The sequence below is a fragment of the Thermobia domestica genome, chromosome 9 (genome assembly GCF_964235325.1).
Source record: "Thermobia domestica chromosome 9, izTheDome1.hap1.1, whole genome shotgun sequence".
In the NCBI taxonomy this organism is placed as follows: domain Eukaryota; kingdom Metazoa; phylum Arthropoda; class Insecta; order Zygentoma; family Lepismatidae; genus Thermobia; species Thermobia domestica.
Genome location: NC_137462.1, coordinates 195,810,209 through 195,828,511, shown reverse-complemented (window position 1 = coordinate 195,828,511; position 18,303 = coordinate 195,810,209). Strand labels below are relative to the sequence as shown.

General features: G+C 35.7%; 1 protein-coding gene across 8 annotated transcripts in view; it reads left to right on the top strand.

The window, feature by feature from the left end:
- LOC145660520 (serologically defined colon cancer antigen 8 homolog) overlaps positions 1–18,303 on the top strand; it is a 540,216-nt gene that overhangs the window by 478,632 nt on the left and 43,281 nt on the right. For all 8 annotated transcript variants that reach the window (XR_014126818.1, XR_014126817.1, XM_081725693.1 and 5 more), the window contains exons 7-8: positions 5,083–5,377; positions 14,927–15,165. Coding sequence is in view for 6 of the 8 variants with exons in the window: in XM_081725693.1 (XP_081581819.1) it covers positions 5,083–5,377; positions 14,927–15,165 (534 nt within the window). In the remaining 2 variants the exon portion in view is untranslated. The remainder of the gene's footprint in view (positions 1–5,082; positions 5,378–14,926; positions 15,166–18,303) is intronic.

Here is an 18,303-nt window from a genome sequence, read left to right as displayed (position 1 = left end):
CCGGTTCGAATTTTAAAATTCTGTTTTCGCGGTTGGTAATACCTGGTTACCCGCTTTCCGAAAAAAATTTTGTATCACTTCTGTGTGCAACCGTTTTGTCGCAAAAAATTCGAGAAATTGTAAAATTTTCAAAAATCGTCATTTTTGGGCGCCATTTTCTCGAAAACACCATCGTTTAAAATTCTGAAATTTTGTCAGATGGTTCAACTTTACATGAATAATAAACACACCAAATACCATTCTCGACCAATGCTTCATGAATTACCTGCAGCCTTTTAAAGTTAGCGAAGTTTCGTTAACTTTGATGTCACAGTTTGCAACACTGGGAACAATAAAAGTGCAATGATTTGATGATGTTTGTGGTTCACACTCATTAAATGAAGAATAAAAGATTTTCTTGACTTTTCGTTTTATTATTTTGATCAAGAAGGCTCTCTGAAATAGTAAAATGAGCCTCCCCCTTACTCCTCCGTTTTCTTAAACCGAAATAATCTAAGGTGGAAATTACGATTACGAAACACACAAATTTTAAGTTTAGTTGAAATCCAATAAATTCTGATGATCTACAAAAAGCCTGAACTATTACCTCAGTGATGATTTGGAATGCTCCAGACAAAGTCTCAATTAAGTGCGATGTCATTACAGTGATCGAAAAAGGACAAAAATTTTAAAAAATCGAAACGTTTTCTTACGCGTTCCAAAGAAATTTGCTGACTTTTTAAACAGAGCAATCCCAAGATAAGAATGGGTCACTCGGAATTTTACAGTATTCGACTAAAGTGAGTCAGTCCACAACCTGCAAGGGAAGTTTGTATGTGTGTGTGTGTGTATTGTGCAAATTCTAAGTTAGCTGCTACTGCGTTGCTACAAATCAAAGATGTAGCCTGTATTGAAGCTGTCATGAGTGACCTATTTCCTTTAGTAGTATGATCCGTAGAAAATGACAACTGTCTTCTTCAAGAATGTGGTGAATGTCCTGGAGTGGAAGGAATAAGTGTGCAGTCTTTAATCATTGATCCTGATGAAAATGAGTGTTACGTATGCCATATGGGAAAACAATAATCTCGTTAAAAAAAACTGTGCCACTTTCTGTTTTCGTATCGTACATTGCTGGTTTAACTGTAAGAATTGTAATTCATGACTACATCAAGAAAATCCAAAGAGAATTAATTGCTACCGAAAAGTACCGTATAAAATTTCAAGATACAAATTCTATTTTACTTCATGTGGACGTCGCTGAAAACTGGACTGTTATTCTGCAAAGTGAAATTCAGAGTTATCACCGGAATATGAAACAACTGACAGTTTTGTTGTAATAAACGACGATAAAACACACGATTCGGCTCATGTACTCATAGCCATAGACAAATTCTAAAAATACTCGAAGAAAAGCGAAAATATATTTTATAGAAAAAGGTTTCAATACGAGAAAATAAGTGTCTACAATTTCCCAAACCGGGTAAGTGACTTCTGATGGTGCTGCATCCCACTTTAAAAATCGCTTTCAGATGTTTGAGATGCAGATAGGTCCAATAAAGCAGTGGTTTTGCAGTGAAACCGGCCATGCAAGGGTCTCTGCGACGGTATTGAGGGGGGGGAGGTGTAAAGAATGTGGCAACGCGGCATAACCTTAAGCAAAAACAGATACACAGTATTAAAACCGCAGAAGAAGAAAAAAAATGAAATCTTTAAGTTTTACGTCCCACGCTTATGCCGGTTAGGCTAAAGAAGACGGTGATTATGAGAAATGAATGAAATGGTGGAATGCAGAAAGTAGGAGGAAACGGGATAACCCCGAGAAAACCCACGAGCACGGTGTTTGTCACCACAAAGCCCACATAGTGGAGCTGGGATCGAACCAGGGACCCCAAGCACCGGAGGTGAACGCTCTACCACTGAGCCACCGCGCCCCCACTAAAATCGCAGAAGAATTCGTGAGTATAGTGCAAGTACAAACTCCGGGTATTACTCTCGTTTTGTTGCCTGGAACTGAATTCGACGACTTCCGGAAGAAAAAAAGGGACAGTATGCGACCAGTAACTGGTATTCAACGAAGTCATCTTTGGCTTTCGGAAAATGGCGAACTTTTTATGGCAGTAACGGGCTACCAGGAACTAACTTCATGCTTCCCCCAAAATCGAACTTCTGCAATTCAAAGTGTAGATTTAAGAAATCTGCAAAAAGGAACTTTTGTTACATACATATATATATATATATGATAACCAGTGGTGCGTAGCAGAAATATTATGAATAAATCATGAATTACGTGAAGTTGAAGTGCTGTTTATGCTTCCACATGGACCTTCAGCATTTGTGACTATCGACAATGTGCTACACAGGGGCGGATCCAGGACGGACTTCTGGAAGGGGGGAGGTAATACTGCTACTTAGAGCTACTTTTAAGACCTCCAAACTCTGAGATCGGTTTTATTTATATATAAAATAAAAAAGTTTCTTCCCCCTAGATCCACTCCTGCATGGTTACATGCTATTAGCGAAGAAGACACCAACCAAGCAAATGGTTGGTCCATGTAAAATAATAATAATAATAATAATAATCAGTGAAATTTTGTTTCCGAAGACCATTTTAAGTAAGTGAACTTGTGCGTTTCGTAATCGTAATTTCCACCTCAGATTATTTCGGTTTAAGAAAACGGAGGAGTAGGGGGGAGGCTCATTTTACTATTTCAGAGAGCCTTCTTGATCAAAATAATAAAAAAAAAAGTCAAGAAAATCTTTTATTCTTCATTTAATGAATGTGAACCACAAACATCATCAAATCATTGCACTTTTATTGTTCCCAGTGTTGCTAACTGCGACATCAAAGTTAACGAAACTTCGCTAACTTTAAAAGGCTGCAGATAATTCATGAAGCATTGGTCGAGAATGGTATTTGGTGTGTTTATTATTCATGTAAAGTTGAACCATCTGACAAAATTTCAGAATTTTAAACGATGGTGTTTTCGAGAAAATGGCGCCCAAAAATGGAGGTTTTTGAAAATTTTACAATTTCTCGAATTTTTTGCGACAAAACGGTTGCACACAGAAGCGATACATTTTTTTTTTTTTTTTTTTCGGAAAGCGGGTAGCTAGGTCTTACCAACCGCGAAAACATAATTTTAAAATTCGAACCGGAAGTGCTCGAAAAAAATTCGCAAACTTCGACTTTTCAGATAAATTGACGTTCATTTGTTAATTTGTGTACAAAAAGATACGCATGCGCAAACCAAACTATAATAAAATATAGTTTATTTATATCCCTATGTACATACCACAACAAGAATTATAACTCTACCTGTCTCCATAGCCGAATGGTGAGGCTCCGAAGTCGACCAGTTTCCATGTCTTCTACAATTCATAAATTGTACTCCCCGTCTTTGATGGCCCATTACTTGGCGGGAAATTTTTTTTCGACAAAACAAAAAAATATGGGTCTCTTAAAAACATGTCTAGTTGCTATAAAAAAAGTTTCAACAATATCTGAGATGGTGATGGTACAATTTTATATTTTTTTTGCCTGAGTTGAAATGGAAGGCACCAATAGTAAAAAGTGACGGACTAACGAGACCTATTACAATTTTTTCTTAATTTTACCCAGCGAAGCGGGTAATTGATGTCAGTTAAATATATGGTCTTTAGAACCCGGAAATTCAATGCTGCATTCATAAAAGCTCTACATTGACTTCTGTCCTTAGTTAACTGAATCCAACTGCCTCATACATGTTCATATTGTCCTCTCCTCTGCACCTAGGTCTCCGTAATGGTCGTTTGCTGATTGGATTTCCAGATAAAACATTGAAAGCGTCCTACTTTCTTCCATTCTGTCTACATGACCTGCCCATTAGAGCCTCCTAGACTTGATAACCCTAACCATGTTAGGATAACATATAAATAATCCAGTTCCTCGTTATGAAGTTTCTGCCATTCTCCATTTCCGTTTCTCTTGGGTCCGAATATTCATCTCAGGATTTTATTCTCAGATACTTTCAATCTGCGTTCTTAATATATGAAGGAACATTTTGAAAAGGCAAGGAATATTTAACTAGACTTGAATAAGAACAATAAACTAATATCATTAAAACTCCCGTTCATTTCAAAGAAAACAGAAAAATAAAGATTGTACAGATACCCATACCATTAAGCCATGATAACTTAAGTTTCGTGAAGTAATCAAATCAATATTTAAAATATTTTAACTGCATATCCATACAATGGAACTTCTCTGTATAGACCACCATTGCTTCCATCAGAAGGGTATACGAGAGTAATCCCAAAAGTAAGGTCTCGTATTTTTTTTTTTTTTTATTATTATTTTTTTTAAGGAATACAAAGAAACAATTGTTTTCAGTAATGTTTACATCATTTTAAACTTGTACATTTACTTATTTTTCTATATAATGCCATTTCGGCCATTTTTGTAGGCGCTGTGGCAGTTTTTATATCCCTATGTCATACCACCTCACCGCTATGTTTGAGGAAGCGTGTAACCTCATCTTTCACTTTGTCCGCGTTGTTGAAACGCGCTCCAGCCAAATGTTCTTTCAACTTAGAAAACAGGTGCTAGTCACTGGTTTTCAATTGTCTCGTCGGAAAATGACAGTCTCCCGCTCCTTTGTCCGTTGTGAATTTCAGTACGACCAGCTACAAACTTCCTACACCACTTGCGGACCTTTGTGACATCCATGGACGACTTCCCATACATTTCCGTCAGTTGGCGAACAATTTCAATCGGTTTAACACCTTTTGTGTTCAAAAACCAAATAACTTCGCGAACTTCGCACTTGGTGGTAGCGACAGTCGGGAGTTCCATTACAAACTACTGCCATGGCAAGACTGAACGTCCCAGCGAGATATGCACAGTCTTGTGTGAGGATGGGGGAACGACAAATACAAGAGTGTTGCCAACAGTCACTCGAATAGTTTCCCTGCGTCCTCAGCGCTTTGGAGATCTTACTTTTGGAATTATCCTCGTAATAGTGAATCATACGTGTTTCACAAAACATGGCTAACTTGAATAGGCGCGACTTGATTGATTTCATGTATTATTGTACAACAAATGTATATTTTTAATTTCTTGTTCAGGCAGAATTAGAAGTTCGTCGTTTGAAAGATGAGCTGGATCGTCAACACCAGAAGCTTCGTGATATGTTACAAGACCAAGGACGAAAGGTTCAAGAAGAACGGGGACAGGTTGAGAGACGATATCTGCAACAAATTGAGCAGTTGAATGCCGAATTGTCATCTCAGTGGGACACAGTTAATAAGTTGCAACTGGAATTGGAAAAACAAAGAAGAACAGAGGCTGAACTTCGTCGGGAATTACAACAGAAGATCAATGCTATGGAAGATATGAAAAAGGAAACACAAACACGAATTGGTATGGAGGTAGCATAGAATATCAAGACTAGCGTTTCTTCACTTTGGACATTTCTTTAGACTCCTCACTCTTTACTGTAGTTCACTCTGAGTTTTCAACTGGTGTAGTACCTCACATTACTTTGTCTATTTAAGAGTTTTCTACACGTAAATCTCGTAGCAAATAATTGGGAAGAATATTTGTGTAATCGTAGTATTACCTAATACTAAATATAATCTATTCAATATAAAAGATATGCATTTTGTAGGCTGGAGTTTGCAAATCAAATAAAGGATTTAATAACTTTAGATTCTTTGTTAGTTATATTGATCTCTACCAAATCATTGCCTTTGTGACACTTCTTGAACAAATGACAAGTAAGTATTAGTTTGGGTACATTTCTCCTTTGTGTTGCATACATGAAACTGAAAATTAGATATATTTGACACGTCTGTGATTTCTTTCATTTATGTGTTCTATCTTTCCCTTCTTCATAAATTATAATCTTGCTAAGAATATGCATTATCATGAGTGAGTGAGAAGGATGCACTGTGTGGGGTTTCGTAAGAAGTTTATTAAGTACTTAAGTGGTGGGAAAGAAATTAAAGACAAATAAATTAATTTTAGTATTTCTGATGCATGAATCGTTCTGTATTTATAGAAATTATAGAAAAATAGGGCATCCTCGCCATAAATTGAAATTTAAAACAGATTTATCCTACAACTTTCAATGTTCCAGTTGTACATTTTGATGTGTATTCAAGAAAACTATACACTGGTAAAACTTATGCCTAATTTTTAAAAATAGTCTTTCTTCATTTGGTTTTTATTTTTCATATGACTTAGGCACCAAAGGTCTGCACACCATAACATTTCACAAACTTGTATAACAGATCAAGGTCTACAGTATGCCAAGTTTGATACAGATCAGATATGTTCGGTTAAATCCAGATGAGATATGTTCGCTTGAACCCGTATGATGTACAATGTTCATGTCATCGATTTTTCAGTGACAAATGAAATGAAGGACGAAAAGTAGCTGAATACAAATAAGTCTGTCTAATTTTTAATATATAATTCGTAATATTCCAAAAAGCCAAGCAGAAGGAATACAGAATAGTGATGTATTGAAATATATTTCCCACCTTGCGAGATGCATAAGTTTATATACATTTCAATGCACTTTCTCGTTCTTTTTTATGGAGTTCTTTCGTGGCTAAGCGGTTAGCGTACGCGCCTTTAGCGTGGGAGACCCGGGTTCGATTTGCAGCGGGAGCCCATGTGGTTCGGATTCTACGTTAAGCAGTAGGTCCCGTCTCATATAGCCTCGCTGCTGAAAGGGACGTTAAACTCAAAATCAACTCAGCTCAATTTTCTTTTTTTATGTATCTGGAATGGAAAGTTTTCTGGATAAAACAACCGTATAGTTAGGAAGCTAAAACTGAATAGATCTGAAAGAAGGCAAAATAAAATTTTGTATGCCCTAAGAAAATTTGCTGTTATGTTACGTAAGGTTATTATTATTATTATTATTATTATTATTATTATTATTATTATTATTATTATTATTATTATTATTATTATTATTATTTTAGTATGTTTAAATGTATTGTTTTAAAATGTAGACTAGCGTGAATTACGAAAGATTCTTTAAGATATTAAATGTACAAAGACATAACTACAATTGAATGGGTGAGTTGAAAAAGGGACATATTCCAAAAACCTCAACTTTCAAACATGGGTGGAAATATGAACACATTCCAGAAATATCTTCGATTTTTCACACATACTCCAAACTACATGCTCCAGGAAAATAGGGAATCGTACTCGGAACTGTCACACGAAGTCAGGGGCGTCATTTAGGGGGGCAGGGAGGGGTATTTGCCCCCCCCCTTCCTGAGTTTGAGATTTATATAGATTTTATCAATATGATAGTAGTAAGTCAGTGAAAAACGCGAAATTTTACTTATATCAAGGGATCTTGCCCCCCCCCCCCTCCAAGCCAAATCTGCAATGACGCCACTGCACGAAGTGTATGTTATTGTTTTAATTGGGTTTAAAGGGAAAATAATAGGCTCACAATTCTTGTTCACCCCAATTATATTTACCGGTATTTCCGTTGAATACTTTTAGCTTACTATTTCTTATTACTCTTGAAATCAATATATCCAGACTTAGATGTCGCATTTATTAAGTTCGTCCAGGTCTGATCTGTTTTTACTTAAGTAAAATAGAAACAAAACCAAGCCGAACCAGAAGAAAGAACAGTTAAAATGTGATATCTGCTTATACGTCTTCAGACATTACTTGTAAAAATAATATAAAGGTCTCCAAGCTAGTATGTATATTTACACGTGTGCAAAATTGAAAGGACAAAGGTTTTAACACGTGTTTTGCAGAAGGTACAAGTCTTAAAGGGTTAACAGAGTACTAACAAGAAAAGGGACACATGAATATCAATGTATGTTGAACGAAGTCACAATTACGATATAATATTGTCATAATGTCTTTTCATCTGCATGACAAGTAGCGCACCATTGCTAGTTGCAAGGTGTTTATATGAGATAACCGCATTGTTCTGTATTAAAGTCTATCTCAGACAAGTTGATAGGAACTTATATCCCCACCACCCATCTGCTAGCTGCCTACTTTTTTCAGACGGAGGCTGTGTTGCTGTTCTCTTTAGCAATAGAAGCTCCCATTCGCTGATATGTAGATATTTTTAAAAAACTGTGTAAACAACGGATTGAAACTCTCATGTTATCGTGTACGTACTTCTTGGTTCTTAACACATTAAACAAAGTAACCAAAACGGGTTAACATATAAGTATCAACTCAGTTTAACTATGCTCATTAATTTAAACGGCAGGAGTGTGCAGAAGCATTGGAATAGCGGACTATGTCTGCTACTCGAGCGTGCATTACAACTGGTGGCAGGGTTGGACCTTGTACACAATTTATTGTGTCGGCATGATGATTTTACCGGGTTTCTTTTTCGTTAATACAGCAACAAATTCATTAAAAAATGAAAGGACATCTTTAGTTAACGTTTCGTACGCATGCCTATGGATTAAAGGATACTATGATTATTGAAAATGAATGATAAGGCAAAATTGGTGGAAGAAGAAAGTGGCAGCAAAGGGAGAACCCCGAGAAAACCCACTGATACGATGTCGTTAGCCGCGAATTTACATGACCAAGGATCGAACCGGAAGTAAGTAATTTAACACTGAGCCCCCATTTCTCCGTAGCATATGACAACAAAAATATAAGAACATATGACAAGGAAACTAAAGAGTGTGTCGACTCCTTTTCCATAAAAACAGTTATACTATATACACGAAAAGGAAATAAAATGCGAGTCAATTCCACTTAACCTAATAGGGATTCAAATTTAAGTAACTGAAAACAATGTTTAATATTATTTTGCTACTAGTTATTTTTGGGTGCCAAACTGGCGTTTCCCCTTTCTCCAGCAGTTCACTGCCTATTGTATTGTTGCCCCTAGGAATTCTCATTTCTTCGTTGTGGGATTCACTAGATATCTTTCATGTTACAATTACTTGCTGCTTAAAATGTTAACGGATACGGCAAACTTTATATAAAACAATACTAACACAGTCCTAACATCAAATGAAAGAATCAGCATAAATTTGATGTATAAACAACTGTTGTTATACCTTTTTTTAAAATGGTGAAATCAATATTTATTAGGCCTTTATCCTTTTAATGCTATATCCTTTTCTTAAAATGACCATATTAATTGAAGTTGTGAATGATGGGTAGGTTAAGAGTAGCCAAAAGGAACAGCAAACTTCCTCACATTGACAGAAAGCGCGCGCGTAATGGAGTAGAAAATGTAGATTTTAAACAATACTGAATGTCTCAAACGTTTCCTTCCCTGTCAGGGTGGTATACCTGGCTTCCCCTCTTGCGGCGAGAAAGAGGAAGAGAGTTGGGGAGTTTTCTTGGTTTCCTATCAACTAGTCTGAGATAGAGTATAGTGATGCTCCTTGATGCTGTCATGGGTCAAAGATTGTTTTTAGACCTTCCCCTGAAATGGAGATGATTGGTCGAATGGAGGTGCTTTTAAACCTTCCCCTGAAATGAACATAATTGGTCTACTGGTGGCGTATCAGACAAAGGAAGAAGTTTCAAAGTCATAAATGTTCCTACAACTGTTGTGTTAGAGTCAATTCCAACAAGTGGGTAATGTCACAAAAAAATAGCAAAAGTTACGCAAGGGCCACAAATTCACAAGATGACTGCTGTCTAGCTCTAACTGCTAGGCACCACTTGGCCTTATCCGCACGTCAACTGATTTCAGATTTCGCTGAGGGAAGAAGGTGAACTGTCAAGGTATACTGTGTCTCAGAGAGTTCACGAGATATCTCACTTTGCTGAAGACCTGCAATCTGTATACCGTTAACACCTGCACGAAGACGACGACTTCGTCTTGAGTGGTTTTGTCAACATGTAACTGAACCTAAGTCCAATGGCCACATGTTCTGTTAACAAATCAGCCAAGGTTCATCCTATACATTGATTTCCGACTATGATGGCTACCTTGCGAGAGCCATATATCAGGAGAAGATATTCGTCGAACATCAGAAGAAATTATAATGTGGTAGTTTGCTGGTGTAACATGTCGCCATTGTCAATGCTTAACCGACCTGCACGTAAGTGCAGGCTAATCCTCAGCAGAGTTACAAAGATGAGATCCTGGAGCAGTATGTGCACAAGTTTCGGGGTGCTGTTAGCCTGGAATTTGTTTTCATAGACAATAATACCAGTTCATATAAGCTACCGTCGTAAACAAATTCCTTTTCAGTGAGGATATTGTTCGGAAGGAATAGTCAGTCAGATCCCTCGACCCAAATCCGATCGAACATGAGTGGGATGCCGTAAGCAGACAAATAGTAAAACGTTATTCCCCTCGCAGAGACTTATGAAAGTTAAAGATGGCTCTTCGCGAACAGTTGAACATTACTCTTCACGAAACTAACTAACCAATAACCTTATTTTCAGTTTGGATCGTTGTTGAGGATCTGTATAGCAATTCCGAGTCATCACATTCCTTATTAAAAGTAGCTTTCACAATATTCTTGATAAATGTTTATCACACAAATTTTATTAAGGCACGTTTTTGTTTTGTTTCTTGTACTTACATGTTTCACTGATAATAACATCCTACTGTCATCGTGTACTCTTTGACTTATACGGCATTAGAAACGAAGTAGCCTATTTTTCTTTATCCTTTTAATTTTGCACACTGTACAGTACATATAAATCGCTTATTCTAACAACAGTTTCTTAATGCTGAATATCTTATTCTTATCGTCTGATCTTCGTTTGCAATAAAACTTGTGTATTGAGTTTGCACTAATTTTCACCACGTGTGTATTTCCATAATCATGTTAATTAGCCAAAGACAATGTATCAACTTAAAGGTAAGCAAAATATTTTCATAGTCTCAGTAGTATTTAATGATCTGTCTTTATTGTGTTTAAGTTAAAGGTGAAATACAGTTTAAATACGAGGGTATTTCTAAAAGTTCCCGGTCTGACATTGAAATATTGCGTCACTGGTATAGTTGTTCATAGCATATAGTGCCATCTAGGGAAGAAATAATGAACCAGTTTCAGTTGTCTAGCTGTATCCGTTCGTTGGAGCCAGCCATTTGAATTGGTCGCTGTGCGTTGAGCTCATATACTGCATGACAATGCTCTACACGGCTGTTGTTGCCAAGATTGCAGTGAAAGTCTGTGGCTTCTTGTAGATTCAACACACACCGTACAGCCTAGACTTAGCACTGAAACTGATACAGTATTTCTTCCATAGATGGCCCTATATGCCTACATGCCATGAACGGCTTATTACCACTGTTGCGATATTTCGGTATCAGGCCGAAACACCTCCCACTTCCGGAAACACATCGTATATATCGTATATCCTTTCATCTCTTACAATAAATTTGTACTGTTAAATGCTTAGATCAGAATCGTGGAGGTCCTTTTCGACTTCTGCGAATATAGTTTATTAAAATAGAGTAAGTTTCTCTTTCTGTAAATGTCAGATTGCAAGATTGATCATAGGTTGCATTGTGTAAGCCTTTCGTTCAATAAACGTCGTATCGTACGTAGTGCCATTATGTTCCTGTTTTGTTCTACTTCATCATTCCACCGTTTTTTTCATATTAAACTTCATTGTACTTCTCATATTTCCATTAGTGTGTCGGGTACAACCATGAGGCTTCCTGTAAGTAATATTTAACTTGATTAGTACATTTAATATATATATGTATATACACTATAATTCTTGATAAATATTAAGAGCTCTGTTTCAGAAGTTAATTAACCGATAATTAAGTTTGTTCATATCTAATACTTCATTTACAGTTAAAGACATATCTTAAGTATCTTTTCTGTAACATTCACCACGGGTATGCTTCTACTTTCAAATTTGAGTTCCTTTTGAAGATGAAAAAATGAAATCTTCCATTTTAAAGTCCCGCGATTATGTCTGTTAGGCTAAGGGAGATGGATGATTAAGGCAAGTGAGTAATGATGGAAAATTGGTAGAAGGAGAACTTGGGAGGAAACAGGAGTACCCCGAGGAAACCCACAGACACGATGTTGTCCACCACAAACTTACTTGACTGGGGATCGAACCAGGGACCCCACACACCAGAAAAAAGAGCTCTACCACTGAGCCATCGTGCCCCATTTCGAAGATGATGATACTATATGGAAAGGCTCAAAAATGGACATTGTGCATAGTCTTCGGCAAGGTTAAGATAATGTAGAAACTCTTGAATGAAAAATATATTGTAATCTCCGGAACTGAAGCAAGAGGTAAACAACTGTTTTACATCATTTATTTATGTTTTGTGCTTTAACTGCCTATTTTGTAACCGACTTCAAAAAATGAAGTTCTCAGTTCGACCCGTTTATACACACACACCCACACATATATATAGATATGTTGTATTTGTGTTCACGCATAAATTCAATATAGGTGCACAGATTTTGATAATTCGTTTTTGTTTGAAAGAGCACACTTTCCCGGTGGTCCCATATAAATTTCAACAGGATCTAATGATAGTCTTCGGAGCTAGATCATAAAATTCTTCAGTGGCTGACAGTGTTAATATCGTAATTAACTGACGTCATTGTTTGCATGTTACGCATAACTTAATAGATGAACCAATTTTGGTTATCATTTTTTAGTGTGAAAGAGTATGGTTTCTCTCAGGTTCTGTATAAATTTTATCAGGATCTGATGCCAATCTTTGGAGTTACACTTTAAAAGTCGTCAATAATTGATAGTGTTAATATTGTGTGTGTGTTCACGTATGATTCCGTAACACAGACCAATTTAAGCAAATATATTTGATCACGCGTGTTTCGTAGGTTGACCTATTATATAGGAAGTTAGTGTCCTACCTTTAATTTAGGTATTCTGACTAAACTACTGGGGTAACGAAAAATTAAAAAATAAATAAATAAATAAATAAACTTGAAAGAAACATAAACCGACTTGGAAACACACTAAAAAGCAATAACTTAGCGTGAAGTTTCGAAATGGGTAAGCCGAAATTAGACTCATAGCTAGGGGTTGACTAGGAGGAGCCCAATTCCCTTGCAATCTCTATCAGCCGCACGAAACCTTTCCGTTGTTTGTTGTTTGTATATATGAATGTAAAGTGAACTAAAGTTAATATCCATTTCTATGCGCTTCCAGTTGGCCATACTCTTGTGTGGTACCGCTTAGACTGGAAATGTCTTACTTTTCGTCTTTTTCCACAAGGAAGAGAGATAAAGTGGGTCGCTTATTGTTTGTTTCAACTTTTTCTTCTAATATGGGACTGTGGGGCCGCGGTGGCTCAGTGGTAGAGCGTTCACCTCTGGTGCTTGGGGTCCTGGGTTCGATCCCAGCCCCCGCCAAGTGAACTTTGTGGTGGACAAACACCGTGTGCGTGGGTTTTCTCGGGGTTCTCCTGTTTCCTCACACTTTCTTCATTCCACCATTTTCATTCATTACTCATCATCACCGTCTCCTTTAGCCTAACCGGCATAATTGTGGGACGTAAAACTCAAAGATTTCATTTCATTTCTAATATGGGACTGATGAAATATGTCTCGTCTCGTTTTCAGTAAGACTGTTGACTGAGCTTCGCGATAATGCCATAGTAGATCTGCACATCACTCCAATAACACACATAAACACACGCATATCACCCAACACTGACAAAGTCTATTGTATTACTACTTCAAAGAAACAAGTAAAAACAGTTATAGTCCTATATTTAAGTGTAAATTCCCCAAATCACACACACAAACTTAACCACTTCACCCACAACAACACATATCAGAGTACTAATACAAACAGTAGTTCTGCAACGTACAATCAATTGGCTATTATGTGTTTTTACGAAAATAGATATTTTTTAGGGGAAAAATATTTTTTTAAAAAAACTATGCCTCACCTGGGGCCTCAGTCCGTATCGGTCCTCGCCAAAGTTGCTGATTGCAACGCAGAAAAATACAAGTAATTATATCTGCTATGCCGATTACCGCAAGCTAAAATTAAGATTTTGTATTGCGATAACGCAGACCAGTACGGAATAAGGTACTATTCGCAATAACATATTTTTATTCCGTTTTTTTCTTTTTTTTTCTTTCTTTCGTCGGAAGTTCTTACTTAATGCGAGCTGCTAAATTTTTCATAGTCTTTCTTGTTTCTATTCCCTGACAAAATCGTGTTTGTCGCTTTTGTCTTCCCGTGCATCCAAAAAGCTAGCCTTAGCCTTCGTCAGCATTCGTCCACTTTCGTTGCATCGTGTTGAATTTGTGTATTCCTTAAATATTTTTCGTCTACAGAGCGATGGGTGAGTAACTATTACCGCTTACTCGACTTGATTCCGTTGGAATGACTGAAAGCTAGAGGAAAATAGCCTATGAATGCGATGTTTCAGGAACTCTACTTCAAAATCTTTTAGTACTCGTTTGATGTTTAAACAGCGCATTATAAAATAAATCAACTTTAATAAAACTCATTGTATCAATGTGTAAAAGCATTATTTGAGACTGATGTATGAATATTTGAATAGGCTGAGTCTTGTAGCCTTAATTGAGCTATGTCCCTGCTAAAAAGCAGAAAATAATAATAATGCATTTTAAACCAGAAAATAATTTATTATTATTATCTATAAAGAATTTTTGAAGTCTGTGCTAAGTCAAACAAATTAATTCCGCATGGAGTTATCATCCAAAATAATTTTATATTAGTCACTAATTTGTTTGGCTTGGCAGACCTTTTTATTATTAGTATTATTATTATGAGATAAGAGTAATGAATTATTTTCTAGTTTTAAGCGCTTTATTATTATTATTTCGTTCTGCTTTCTGCGCTTTTATGGAAGTCGGTTAATATGTATTTTTTAAGTTTTTATTTGTAATGACAAATCTTCAATTCCTTTGTTTTGTTTACTGGTTTACTTGTACAACTGTAAGAATATATGACATGTAATTGTACTGATTCATTAAACTACTGTCTTTAAATTGCCAGCCCAGTTGCAGAGTGAGGTGAACCAATTGTTAAGTCAAAAGGGATCACTCGAACAAGAGTTGGCAGCCACGCGCTTATCTGTTGAACGTGTAGAACGAGATGGACACCAAGAGGCTGCGCGATTGCAAGCCGAAGTTTCTGCTCTCAGACAACGAGTTGACCGAGCAGATGCAGATCTCTTACGAAGCCGTCAGGAATGCTTGCGTCTTACAGAGCAAGTGGCATCCTTGGAAAGAGAGGTACAGACAACTGACACTATTACGCGAGTACGATGTAGAAATAAAATTAACGTATTACTAAATAGTAACCGCAATCATAAGTGTTTTGCAAATGTATTTTTGTAATTTAACGATGACTTTCCAGAAGATAAATTTGTTACATCGATGATTTTACTGTTTTTCGTAAGAATTTTATCAACAACATGTCTCAATATTTTGTGTAGAATAGAACTTCTTAGTGACAGTGGTTGGTTGGGATACTTGCCCGTACTGTCCGTGGTCACAGATTCAGTGCCCAATAAGGCCCTATTCTCATTAGCTTACCGCCCACGAGTAAGTAATAAACTTTATGTAATTTGAATTAAAACAATTTCAAATTCCTCTGTATGTGTAACGTTTCTTACCCGCACTTATATAATGTTCTTTCAGTATTGTTTACATGTATCATTATTACAAAACAATGACAACTGAATCTGAATGTTTTCTCCAATGAAACTAAAACAATGAAAGATTAAAGCTACATTTCGATTCCATTCAAACGTAGATAAACATATTTTATCAAATTCTGTGATGCTTTGTGTTGGAAAAGGATTTTTTAAATTCTGAAAACACAAAGATAGTAATAGCTTCAATAGATATGTTAAAATATTTCTTGTTTTTATCTCTCTTTTTATCCAATTTTCAAAAAATATGTTCGTTTCTTTTATTTAATGGTAAGTATTTATTTTCTCTTTCACTTTATTTTTTTACAAAGGTTTTTAATATTTCAAAACACATTTTTAAGTTCTAATAGTAAGCCGAAGTAAACTTTGTTACATCAATTTCTAATAATATAGAGTTAAAATGTGTAACATTGCTTGGTCATTTTATCACAGTCTTTTTTAACTTTCTTTTTATTAACTCAGTTCCGAAGAACTAGTCCGTAGGAAAAATATTAAAAATAAATTTGCTGATTAAGGAGTAAATATGCTAGCCAGTATATAGTAATGATGGTTGCTACATCATCCTATTCGGACGTACTTTTCACAACCTTTATACTGCATGAATCCAAGCCGTAATAAGTAAATTTAAAAAAAAAAAAAAAAAAAAAATGTTTATACTGACTGAACCAAGGTAATTTCGCTGGTAACAATAACACTTACAGGAGAAAATTCGAAATATTCATGAAAAATTTCGGGAAATGATTCTGAACATTAGTGGAACAAAAGAATCTAATAAACGGGAATTGAAAATCAGTTCGTTTAGAAGCTAGAGGTTTTGATATTTTCGGTGACAAATTGGAAAAGCGACTACTTGAAAATAAATGGAATGGACTAGTGCATCTTAGTTATTAAGCAAGGGGGAATGATATGTTAATGTATTTTTCAGGGATCTATTTATAATATATATAGATATACAGTGGCGGATTTAGGATATGATCAAGGGAGGGGTTAAACCATAGTTTGCAGCTGTATCTAGTGTAAAGCAGGATTGAAGCCCATTTTATCTAGGGGGCTATAGCCCCCCCTGGATCCGCGCCTGTAGACATATATATATGAGTTCCATTTCCAGAGTTCAAATAATGTGAAATATTCTAGTACAGCTTTGTCCCATTGTAATTTTCAGTTTTAATTATAATTATTAGGTAACATGAATTTTTATTTCGATGTTCAGCCTAATTTAAAAATCATAAATTGTGCAAATAATCAAAATAATTGTGACATAATATTCCATATCTTATTTTGTCACTCAATTCCGTTTCTTCCTCTCAGTATAACTGTGTTCTGTTTCTCTGTTCTCTTCACATGCATGAATCTGCTGATTGACGTATTTTCAAAGGAAATTCTATGATCTTGTTCCAGTGAATGTTTTACGAGTCTAGATTTTGTTCTACGGGTAACAGAAATCATTCCCACATGATTTATTCAGTGCCAAACTATTCGATAAATAGGCATTGCATAAACTATTCCCAAATGATATTGTTCCTTTAGAAAGGAAGAAATAATATATCAGTTTTTCAGTTCTGTCGTCTTTCACGATTACCTTGCGTAATGTTCGTTTAGGGATTTGAATTGCGCAATTGAACAAAGATCTTTACATAGTGCATTCCATTTGTAATGATTACCCTATAGAATAAAACTCCATAGAGGAATCCACAGTTTCAGTCTTCCGTTTGTTATATTACTTTTATTTTTATTTAGTAATCAGGGTTTTCCGTGAAAATATTCGTGCAAAATATAAGTATAATAGCATTTTTAGTTACTTTTATAAATATTTTAAAGTTAGTTTAGACTGAAATGACTACCTATTTAGTTTATGGTGATGAGTGGAGCAAGTAATTATTCATTGTCGTGAAGAGGACAGCTAGTCCTTTCAGACTTCCGTTTTCCATACTAACCTGAATACATGCGACATGCAATACAATTTAATAAGAGCTTTAGATTCCATGATTGTAACTTGAGTTGCGCTAAGAGCAATGGGAAACGTTCCTTAAAATATCGTGTTGTATCCGCAGTCGTATATAAAACTGTTAGACGTCCTTAATAATTGTTAAGTTAGTTTGAATTGCCGAACAAGCCCAAAGCTAGTACATCCGCTGTTTCTTAAATCGTTGTCGAGTTTTTTTCCAAAGGTTCTGGCTTCTAAGTGAAAAGTTTATCGACCCATCGCAATGAATACTTTTGTTCCAGTGATTAATAGAACTCATTTTCCAAAATTTGTACGAATATTTTGAACAATTCTGTTTAGTTTGGGTTTTCCAAGATTTATATTCATATATGAATGTCTAAATAAAAGTTTTAAATTGGAAAAAGTGATAGAATGGTTCCTTTTTTGCTGATTATGCGGCACAGCAACAACCGCAGGATGTGAAAGTTAAAGTGCGAATGGTGGTGTAAAGATTTAGGAGCAACATTATTAGCCAGGTGAGTTCCATTCTGTCTCTTTTTCCAACTTTTCCAAATTTTACCTCACAAAATGAGAAATAGATATAATTGAGAATGATTGACAATTAATACGCTATTCCACATTTTTCTTTGACAACTCATCTTTATCATTATCATTACGATTATATCATCAATTTCATAAGAATAAAAGTTTTATTATTATTATTATTATTTTCAGTGTGTTTTTAAATCAATGTAATTTCCCTCTTTCATCTTTTCTTTTGATTTTTTTTCA